This window comes from Nestor notabilis, unplaced genomic scaffold (assembly GCF_000696875.1).
Source record: "Nestor notabilis isolate BGI_N333 unplaced genomic scaffold, ASM69687v1 scaffold17591, whole genome shotgun sequence".
Classification (NCBI taxonomy): Eukaryota; Metazoa; Chordata; class Aves; order Psittaciformes; family Psittacidae; genus Nestor; species Nestor notabilis.
The window spans coordinates 19,646-31,503 of record NW_009916239.1 but is presented as its reverse complement, the minus strand read 5'-3'; the positions used below and the strand labels follow the sequence as shown (position 1 = coordinate 31,503).

The following is an 11,858-nucleotide window of genomic DNA, read 5'->3' as shown; positions in this document are numbered from 1 at the left end:
CAAATTTTAGGAGTGCATGATCTTTATAAACCGTTGCTTTGCAACAACAGTGTTAATTAAATCTAACATTTTTAACAGTGAAGTAATAAAATAATAACAACATTGTGAAACTTGGGTGAAGCAAACATGGCAGGAATTGACAACAGTGAGCTGCCTAGTGTAAGTGCTTTTTAATTAAGATCTGACCAAACTTCACTCAAGGGCTTAGATTTGTTTTAAATATGTTTTTAGAATTAGGCTCTTCAATTTGCCCAGCCAACATTTTTTCTAAGAATGTGGGCCAATAATTTGGAAAATACTTTGGGGCAATCTCTTAAATCAGTGGGTTTCTTAACCAGTCTTAACTGCTCACAATGAGAATTTTGTTAGATGAATTTATTCTCTGTTTCTGCTTGCAGGGAGGCATGATCATACTGCAATTACTGGGAACACGTTAACCAATGATCCCAAGCGAGCAACCCCCACACACACATATGCCACAAAGTACCCTTCCACATGCAAAACCACATGGACACTTTGATTTAATACACTACACAGCCCCAATGCACAAAAGCAAAGGTTGTGAGGAAGAGGTCTCCCTTGCTGAAGGACCACCCCACCTTTCGGAAGGATGGTTATCCATCTGAATGGAGCTGGTCCCAGAGCTTTACCTGATTGTCCCGGCAGATAAATGGCCGTAGGAGCCACTCGCTGCTGAACTGCTTCTGGAGTTGTTGATATATGCCACAAGAGAGTTTGGGGAGGTCCTGATCATCGTCTGGAGATCAATGCTGGCATCAGACAGTGGGGAAATAGACAGGGCTCGTTTTCGGCTTAATCTTGGAGTCACCCGTGGGCTGGAAAATCGGGACACTGTAGGAAATGGAGACTTTGTCAGAAAAAAGCATCAGGCTGCTCCCTTCTTACAGGGGGGTGGGAGGTGCTGAGACCCGCTGCACTTGTGACTGCTGTGGGATGTTCAGGAGCCACCAGCAGCGCAGGAACGAACTGCACTTTGATGAGAAGTTTCCTCTCTGCTGGGCGCTGAACAACAAGAGGTCAGGCAGCACCATGAACGCCTGCTTGCTTCAGTCTCCTTGAGGGATAAACAGAAGCCTGTCCATCACCCCCTTTCATCGTCACTAAATTAACTTAAAATTAAAAGGGAAAAGGTCCCACAAGGTTTCCATGAGTGCAGCCATCCCTGTTGACTCGGTAGCAGGAGCAGTGGGCCAGAAGAGCCGCATGTCAGAGCTGAGGCGACCCTTGGAAATGGTGTATGTGCTTGTGTGTGGAGGGAGCGGAAACCGAATGAACACAAGCACAATGCTGAACACCCAATTAATGAAGGAGGCGAGGCTCCAGGAGCCCCTAAAGTAAATGAAGAGTTTTAAGAAAACCAATTTGGCAGCTCAGGCACAAAGTTCAAGCTCTCCCCCTCCAAGGGGACCTGCCAGTGCCTGGACCCTATTAGCAATTGTCAATCATTCGGGCATGAAGTCATTTCCAACCCTGTGCCGTGGCGAGTAACTACTGTACAAATTTGGCCTCCCCTTCATTTTGGCACTGCTAACTGGAACAAATGACTTCATCCAGAGGAATGCCCAGGCCTGACCCACCTGCAAATCTCTGGGGTGGCATGGACAGGAGGTGGGGATGGGTCATATCACAACGTTCCCTGATACCGGGGTACCAGATCCAAAGCCTGCCTGAGCCCTAGCCCTGTTTGGAATGGCTCATCCCTCCACAGCAATGAAATTAGTATTTAGGTTGTCTATTTTTTAAAAAAAAAAACATTTTTAAGGGTAACATACACCACTCAGCCATGGGGCCGGCTGGTAATCCCCATCAGCCACTCTGGGGTGCAGGAGGGCTCAGTTGCTCCAGCTCTCTTCCTTGATGAGCACAGCACTGTGTTACTACCTGTCTTTTCCAGCAGCGGTCCCTGCAGAAAGCTTGCTGTGAGTATATCCTATTAAATACGGCGAATAAAACAGTACCTTGCCCAGACAGGCAGTATGAACTATTTTCCTCTAGTTGGCTGGAGGGACTGATTTTGGTTGTGTATCACCAAATACAAGCCTGGTACTTTGCAAGAGCATAAACTTTCCATCCTGATGACAGTGTTGGTATGTGAGAGGGTGAATGGGATATACAAGGAGGTAAAATATACCCTGCCAGTGTGACCAAATAGTTCCTTGATTTGTGTTGGCTTGCAGAAGTTTGTGTCAACATTTCCCTGAGACCAGTGGCTGAGTTGCAGTCTCCCAATCTCCACATTACTCACCCGTGTACCTAAGTGGCTCTGACATTACCATGCCTGCGTGCTGTGTAATCGAGCGGGTTTAGTACCACCATCCCTTTATTACCCATAATGCCCCTTGTTGCACAAGATAAGTGACTTGCCCAAGGTCCCACTGGAAGCCCAAGGCTAAGTTGGTACTTGAACCATGCACTCTTTTGACTTCTGTCCTACACCTAGTAAACTTCAAGAGTTGCTAGCTGCAATGCCTTTACTACAATACTGCAATATTGGGATTTTCTCCTAGAAATGAGAATGTTACATATATACTGAATATGTTCTTTTTACAGTATTTTGAAAAGCTACGTTTTGCAGCCTCATGGGGTGTACAGATGCTAGAAAACACGATTCAAGGATCAGGTAGAAAACAGAAAAAGCACACAGTGGTCTATAAAAAAAATCACCTCCTGCGTGTTAAAGCTGTTCCATGACTTGGAAGGACTAGTCTCAAACTTTCCTAATGCTTGTGGCTGGCAGACTCCAGCCCATTCTGCTGTGGTGAGTGGCGCTTCTCCTGGGAGCTGGAAAAGAAGCAGCTGGTTTGTAGAGGCACTATGGACACAAAATGAAAATGAGCAAATGAACTACCCTCAGCAAAGGCTAGTCCTGCTAAAGGCTGGAGTGGAGCATTCCCAAACTTCACACCTGGTTCATGAAATCTGGGCCCCACCAGAGCTCTGGGCCAAGCAACATGAGGGTTGCTTGTGTCTAGATCATAATGGTCAAAACCTTGCTCTGTCTGCAACATACTAATGTATTAATGTAATTGACCTGAACTAATTAAACTTCCTTTCTTCCTCCCCCACCCCAGCCACATCTTGATTCAATACGTGGGCCGCAACCTATAAAAGCCTGGGTGCTGTTCCCAGTCCTACACAGCCATTCCTCCTTGAGCAAGTTGCTACTTCTTTCTCTGTTTCTATTTCCCAGTGTTATCGATTTAGATGAGCTCCTTTAGATAGGGTTTGTGTTTTATTATGTATGTATTGTACCAACTGCAATGGGGCTCCATCTCAGCTGAGTTGTCAGTGTTTCTGTCCTACAAATAATATGCGTCTTTCCAGATATAGATACTGTTTTCTGCATTTGCATTCCCACAGTCTCCTCCTCCTCCAACAGAAGGAAGCAGGCCAGATTTGACAGTCATATTTATCTCTGTTACTCCCACACCTCAAGGGAGATCTGTTTATTAATGTGCCACTTCCCTTGATAAATTACTAAATAGAAAGAAAAGCCTTGTACTCATTTCTTGCTGTTCCTTCCCATGATTTATGTCCACAGTGCTGGTTCAGCCATTGGTTGCCATTAATTTGCAGAGGGAAGAAGTCCTGATGTCCAACAGACACATGGGTTTTAGTAGTGTAACCAAAGTGGGCACCCCTCCCTGCTGCATACAGGTACATCATTTTTTTTCCCCAGGTAAAACTCTGCTGGAAGCTGTCAGATTTGCAAGCTGGCCTGGGAATTCTCCAGCCCAAAACCAGTAATATGTATTGTTAGTGTCTGCTCTAATTTAGATCTTGCAAATACCATGGGCTATCTGAAATGTCTGATAGCAGATCCAACAGGTTGGGCTCTTACTTTACACAAAAGCTTCTTAGGACTTGCAGGCTTTCAGGGAAAACTGTGACCTAAAATTGTGCCATGGATGAACAATTCCTCTCTTCTCAGTGACAGCCTACCCAAGGTGCCTGGGAAAGAAAGTGTCTGAGAAATGGAGAATGAGTTTAACCATGAGAAGAAGTGCTCAGTGATGCATTTAGGAAGAGGGAATCTTCTCAAAATTATTATTCAAAAGCAGATTAGTAGCACGGGGATCATTCTTGATAATAAAATTGGCCTGACCTGATCCCCTAATCTGAGGGCACTGAGCACAAGCATTAAATGATACCAGACAGCAGCAAAGATAAGAATTACTATAGCTGTACACACAGGCAAGGTCTTCAATATGGGCTGACTGAGAGCCACTTGAATACGTAAGCAAAATTCTCTGTTGCCTGAGGTCCAGTGATGTTTCAAAGGAAAAACCATGTACGACTTCTTCAGCAGCGAGTGTGCCCAGAGAAGTAAACAAAGGCAGGATCCATTTTTCAGATGCAGAGACGGAAACCCTCAGGAGGATTTATCACTAGAACTCCCTCTCTCATCTCCCCTTCAAAAATGCTGATTTATCAAAATGAACAGGGTTAGTTTCAAGACTTTTTTTATGTTTGCAAAATATGTTGGGGGAAGTTTCCAAACCGCCAGAGTATCTCCTTCTACACTCTTGAAAGAAAAAGACCTGGTACTTTTGTGTTGTTATTCTAATTCTTTTTTTTCCCCCAGATACCTACAGTCAAATTTTTAAAAGTCACATAAAATAAGGAAATTATTTTCAAATTAGGGAATTATTTTCAAATTAATTCCACTAAGCCACCAGCATTTCAGTTTTTGAAATTGATTTCTCTGTGCCTCTCTACCTCAGATGGAGACTTTTTAACCTTCAATTTCTTCCCCTTGAATAATAGAGAGATGGGAAAACTTCTCACCCAGAAAAAAGTGATGGGGCAAAGCACAATGAAACAAGACAAGTTCAAGAGATACTCTGTATCATTGCCTCCTCTGGTGTGCAGTATTTCCAGCCAAGTACATATACAGCATACCCAGGATGGGTGGTGGCTGTTCCTGCACCAATTTGCTCTGCTACATCTACCTCTCATCGTGAATGAACACTATTAAAGCCAGCAGATGCTTTCTATTGACTTCTGTGTGCTTTGGTACATGGAGTAACTATGAATTTAAAAGCTGACCTAGCAACACCCTTGTTCGAGATATCTCATCTTTACTTTCAAACTAATTCTTTCCCATTTGGAAAAGATGTTAGGTTGATGCACTCAGTTTTTGGACATACTAACAGCTTGGGTTTTATTTATTTGGTGTATATTAAACAAATAAGCTCCAAAAGGAAGAAACATTATTTTCTTTTCATTTTTGCAAAGGCTAAAGATACCTTCTTAGAAATCAAAACTGTTTCAGATTTCAAGCAACAACAAAAATATCCTTTGGGCTGAATTAAGAGTCAGGAAAGTCTAAGGCAAAAGACTGTCTCCTCCTCTCTCAGAGTTAAGAGGAGATTAAAGTGAAGAAATGAACTGGTGAATGGAAAGGTCCAATAAAGGTTGATCTAAAGCTCTGGGCATGGTGATAGTGTTGTGGATGGCAGTCCATGAAGGTAAATAAAAAATTTACCATAAGCCTTTGCCCTCTGCTGCCTCTCCTTACAAAAAGTCAGTTCTGGATACAGTTTACAGTGTTTTTAATGGTTTTGAACCCAAATACATTGACTGTCAGAGGCACAGCTGTACATGCTAGAGAGTAAATATAACCATGTATTTTAAGAAACCTTTTAAAACTTCCTGGAGTAACTTCTCAATAGAAAAAAACTTGACTTTATAGCGGATTATCTTTGCAGGGTAAATGTAAATGCCACAGCTCACAACTGAAAGACATTTCTCTCCTGGGGGAGTAAATATCCCATTTCTATATGAACAAAAATTTAAAGCTGAATTTTCAAGTGACACTGGCCGCATCTACCAAATGTCCCTGCCTGGTCCTCCAGCCAGCCTACAGCAGGGAGGAAACTACAGATTTCTTGGTAAAATGGTAAGTTTCCTCGGCAGTTTCCTTCAGTGTCTATGAATTGTCACATCCATCGGTTGCTTGGGAACTGGGATTTTCTTCCCAAATTTAGATTTATCCACAACAGGCCAGCAATGAGCCAAATGGACAGCTTTTACTCATGTGTCAGCTTGTGGTCTAAGTCCCCTAGCCATTCCAGTGCTGTCGTGCTGAAGAGCAGGATCAGACTTCGGCTCGTGTGTGAGGCAGGAGCAGAGGCTCCTATTCTGACCACTCGCCACAGCCCTGGGCCATCAGAGGGGCGTTACAAGAAATGGTTTTCCTGGAGGAAAATTTCAGACCTTGAATCACACTAGAAATAGTGGCAGCAAAGCCCTCCTGAAAGGAAATGCCAGGCACTCAGTGGGAGCTCCTTCAAGGCTCCTTCAGGGCAAGGAAATCTCAGGCATCTCTTTATGGACAAGTTGCATTGCCATCATCTTGACTGCAGAAGGACATCAGGGGAAATTGATTCCAAAGGCCAAGCCTGTAAGGCACGTGGGCTGCAGATGGCTTGCCCCCTCCTTCTCACTGAAAAATGTCCCCTGGATCCCCTAGCCAAGCCCTGGAATAAATATAGTGTTACCAAAACGGCCCCTCTTCCTGACCACTCACCAAGAAAACTCCACTCAAAACATACAAATATTCCCCTTCTCCAGTCATCAGATTCCAAGGTCACCATAAAACCACAGGGTGATCCTTTTATCAATAAGCAGCAACAATAAACTACAAACACTCTTCACATAACCAGTTCCTTATTCCCTTCTCCCCTTCTACAGAAGCAACACACCTCTTACTTAGACTGCAGCAGATGCTGGACGTTTGTACTGGCATCAGATGTTGCCCTGGGACCCTTTTTTCTTCCCTCCCTGGGCCTATCAACTTTGCAATTCAAGGAATACTAATGTTTCCCTCAAATCCTTGCTGAAAGACAAGGCTGCATTCTTCTACTCCCAATCCACAAGGTAACTGTTTAGATGACCCAACTTGCATATGTAAATTGAATTCTTTAGAAACCAGAGTGCAGCAGAATTCCAGACAGAGCACTTATGGGATGCTCTGGGACTTTTTCTCTCTTCTCCACATATTTTTCTGGAGAGGAAAACAGCATTGCTGGCTAGAAATGGGTGGGAAATTGTTTCTCATTCTCTGAAACTTTCCTGAGATTTCAGCATGTTTCCATTCTGTGCTGGGACAAAGAAAACAAAACAGAACAAAAAAAAACAAAGCAAAAAAAGACATTTCAGAATTTTTAAGGAAGTGACTACAGGGTGTGCCATCTGCCCAGAGTAGCCAACAGCTGGCTTGTTTGGGAAGTCATTTGTGATCCAGCATATCCAGCCTGCAACCCCTCAGCTGCTGGTCCCTCAAGGCCCAGGTGAGGCACTTTTTTCCTAGGTCACCGTGAGGCTGGGCTCTCTCCCATCTATCCTGGTGGATCAATCATTTCACATAAACCTGCAAGAGAAGAGTCCTGAGCTCACCTCTCAGACACATGCCTGGTGACTGTAGTAACCACTGGGCTGCACTGCCAGCCCTGCTCCTTAAGCTGATGGCTATTAAATCATTTACTTGAAGTAGAAAGGCTCCAACAACACTGACTGAAAGAGGCCATTGACGCTGAATGACTGATTTGGGGAAATAAAAGTCCTGCTTGATGATTTGCCCATGTCCCAGGCAATTGTGCCAGCCACTGGCTTGTTGGCTATGCTGGGCTGAACAAAACCTTTTCCCAGTTAAACCGATGGTTGTAAGTCAAGACATTTGTGAGTGTTATGTCCCAGGCAGGAAGAAACAGGTCAGGGTCTCTCCCTCTAGCTCCTGAACTGGATGAAATGCCATGACAGCACTGAAGGTTCATCCCTGCTGTTGGTAACTGTAAGGTTGCACAAACACATCTATACAGCCCTCCTGACCTGAGTGACCACCTCTGTGCAGTGCTGCTTGGACCTAAGTTGAACTTAAGACATTTTTCCCCCATTGTCTGATTCAGCACAGGCAACCCAATCACACTTTCGACACTGTGCAAACAGAAGTGATGGATTTAAAGACAATCTCTACTTCCCACTTTGGCCATGAGAGTCTCATTCTGAAGATCTGGATCTTGTTCCTACAGCTGCCACTGCTCTGCTCACTGATCATTTTGTCTTTCTCTTTGGAGTCTCCAGTGATGAAGCAGCTTTGCTTTGTACAGTACTCTGACATCTTCTGTTGTACAGGGCTGTAACAGAACAAGCATCAAGTCACCTTGGAAACACTCTTCTTGAGAGCAAAAGGCACCTCCTGAAGGGCTGTGGGTAATCACAGGAGCACTTGTGCTTAGGAATAAAAGAAAGTTGGATATACTGCACATGCTCAGAAAGTTGTAGTCATATCTAGGTTCATCTGTGCTGCTCACCAGTCTTTACTGCCCCAGGGATGCTCTTGTGCAATCACTCCGTCACCTGGAATAATCCATGATGTGGTACCCACTTCTAGAATAGAAATGCAAAAGATAGTTTTGATCTGGTGAACAGATCCTGTATAGTCTCAGAGGTGACCCATTTGCAATGTTGTGACATTGGAAAGCAGTTGACTTTTGATTTGAAAGTGTAGGCTTTCCAGAAAATTGATTTAAACCTGGATTCAAACTCCATTCTTGGATTTAGAGTCCCTGTTTGGATGACACAATGAAACATGAAGCTGACTGAAGGGTTATTTAGTCACCACTGGAACTGGGCTAAGACCCCAGCAGTCTGCTGCACGGAACTTGGTCTGCTTTCGTGGTATAAGTACTTCTAGCTGCACAGTGAAAACCCTGCCAAAGAGAGATGCAGCTCTGGTGCACTCTAGCTCAATCACCATTTAAACACTCAGCAGTCCTGACACATGGTCAATACCAACAATCCAGCTGACCTTTATGTCCTATTACTTTTCCTGACCCTAGACAACTGATGGAATGAAAAAAACCACTGACAAACATGGAGGCACTGAGAAATTCTCCAAGAAATGCAATTACATCAACCAGAAGGGCCCAGGTACATGCCTGTGAAGAACTATCATACAGTCTAGGGCTCCCATGGGCCTGCGGATGTTTGGAGGTGATGTGACACTGAATAGGCCAGTTTTAATATATGCTTATCTGCTGCTTTTTCTTTTGCAGGTGCCAGTGTTACCACAGATGTATGACAGTGCTGTGTGTGGTTTTAATAGGAGCTACCTGCATTTTCAGCAAACTAATTCTTGTAAAGTTATTATGTTCTAGAGCTCTCTGGGAAGAAGAGGGCTCTCTGACAGACAGATACTGAGGTGGTGACTCACTGGGGTTTTATTCATGCTACTGATATTCTTGTCTCAGAAAAGCACCATAAGAAGATGCTTTATTGAATTATCTGTTCAACTATTTATTTACTTAGGTCCTGCTGATTTAAATTTTTGAAATTACTTTCTAAAAAGAGAGGAAGACTCTGGTTCCTCAGCCAGCATTTCAGAGCCATCCATTCTAGTTTCGGTCTTGAAACTGAACATTTCTCTCTTCAATCCAGCTGATGGATAAACCTAAACACATAGACCAGAGACTGGCACTGGGCTGCTGCTCCTTTCTGCATTCTTAAAAAAGTAGTCTTCTAGTGTCTCATTGTCACATCTTCATGACATTTCAAGGTTTTCATCTCATGTAGAGCATGTGAAGGCCTGGAAAAGGCTTTCCAGTTACTCATCAACAAAGCTTGACCAAAAGATCAAAATAAATGCTTGGTGAGCCCTGGCTTTGCAGTGAATAATGGTTATGAGCTTGGCCACATGAAACCTGGACCTTTGATACATGCTTCACTCTAGAGCCATTTTCAGAAGGCAAACAATACGAGAATCTTCTGCCAAAGAGAGTATCTCAGATGACTTCATATAGACTGATCTTCAACAAACCAGAGGACAAGTATATTGGTGTGCCGAGAGTCAGCCTGCGTTAGCATCAAAACAGTTGTGTTTGCTTCCCTCACTGGCTGTTCATCTGGCAGTCTACTGAGGCGCTGCTGGTCAGAGATGGACTAATAAGGAGGAAAGGAGGAAGGAGTCTTGCTCATGAGCCCAAGGAGAATTTGGCAGTGCTGGTTTGCACCCATCTGCTATAACCACAGACATTAACCCTTTGGAGGGAAGACAGAGTGGTCTTACTGACCAGCTGCTTTGTAGCAGAGAAGCCCAGTACATATTTTGCATGTCAGAGGCAGGATGGTACCAAGGTGCATGTGCTCTCCCTTTCTGACTGGGATCTGGGTTCACAAATAATCTAGGAATTGGCAGCAAAAATGACTACTTAGGTAAAACTTCCACAACAGCTGCAGACAAGAAATTGTTCGGGGTTTGTTTTTTTTTTTTTTTTTGGTTAGAAATATCTATAAGCCCCCATCACTGAAAAGCCAGAACAGCTTTTATCATTCTAAACCAGTCACGTTACAGAACAGCAAGACCACAAAGTCTTTCATCTTGAAAGCTCAACAGCAGAAACTTTGAAGCGGTAATGAAACGATGCAGATTTCCACTCCAAAAATTATAATGGTCCACAGGCAAATCGGAAGGCAGCCCAGGAAACAGAAACCAGGACCTGAAAATTGAGCCAAGTTTCTTGCAGCAAGAAATAATCCCCAAACTGCCCTCTGTAATATCTGTGCAACCCCAGTTCTTACAAGATGTGCCATAAAGTGATAGGAAAGAAATTTCTAACAGCTCTGATAATCATTTGGACCTCACATATGCTTCCAGATAGACTTTACCCATCTCACTAGGGCAGCGGTCAGGCCACAGAGGTGATTCAGCACCGCAGTGCCTAACATGGTTTTTTTTCTTCATTTAGGCAGAAGCAAGAACTTTCTAGGTTTAGAATGCCCTATACCAGCATAAATACCACATTCCTGCAATTTTTTTCTCCCACAAAGTACTAACACATCCCCTCCATCATGGCTCCCCGTAGACATATTTTTTCTCCTTGGGGACCTGAGAGGTCCCAACCAAGCTGAGAGGTCCTTCGTGCCGCACAGCTATGCATGGAAATGGCCAGCCTCTGCCCCAGACACCAACCAGGCTAAACATGGGGTGAGATGGAGAGCCAGAGATGGAGTTTACCCCCAGGTACACTGTGGTCACCCATGGCCAAAACAGTGGCATGGCAGCAATGCCCTGGTAGCTGGCCCAGCTCATCTAACCATACAGCAGCCATGCTATCCTCCCAAAGAGGCCACAATGCACATATTTTAAACTATGTATATTTTATACATATATATGGAACAAGGTGACCTTTTAAGTCAAAAATTATAGTACAGCACCCATGGGTTTCAACAGGGCAGAGTTACCACCTATAGCAACCTCTACCTGGAGGACAGCCACATCTATCTGCCCCAAGATTCCAGCCATGCCGGGGAGGACATAGACCACTACTCACCATCGACGGGACTGAGGTAATCATGGAGGTGGGCTGTGCTGGCTGCTCCCCCACTCTGCATCAGAAGGTCCCCATAGGGATTTGGGTGGCCGGCCATCAGCGTCATTTGGTGGTAGTAGTCGGCAGGGTTGGTTCCTGGTGGTGGTGGAGGCAGCCCGAAAAGACCTCGCTCCTTCAGGTGCTCGTTTTAGCCACAGGCAAGGAGAAAAACATGGGGAGAAGGTTCCCAGTGCAATGTTAGACCTCAGCGCTGACGTTGGCAGCCCCGTCTCCCCCCACGTCCCCCGCCAGCCCCGGCCGCACGGCTCCACGTAGGGCTCTCATGACGTGCGCTTGGGCGTGCTTCTGCGGACAAAAGAAGCTAAGCTGGGGCCTCTGCATTCCTCCATTTCCGCAAATTTATAAACAATCTCTCGTTCCCCCTTCTAATAATCCTCCTGTTCGGACACAGCCAGCACCCCAGGGAGGGGGGAGAGGGCACAGCCCGCCGGCAGCAGGAACACT

The 11,858-nt window shown here is 44.7% G+C and overlaps 1 protein-coding gene across 1 annotated transcript in view; it reads right to left on the bottom strand.

Annotated features, from left to right (window-relative positions):
• GLI2 (GLI family zinc finger 2) overlaps positions 1–11,858 on the bottom strand; it is a 39,640-nt gene that overhangs the window by 26,186 nt on the left and 1,596 nt on the right. Inside the window, exons 2-3 of the mRNA XM_010024492.1 lie at positions 11,355–11,540; positions 651–852 (exon numbers count right to left, since the gene is read on the bottom strand). Of these exons, the coding sequence (XP_010022794.1) occupies positions 651–852; positions 11,355–11,540 (388 nt within the window). The remainder of the gene's footprint in view (positions 1–650; positions 853–11,354; positions 11,541–11,858) is intronic.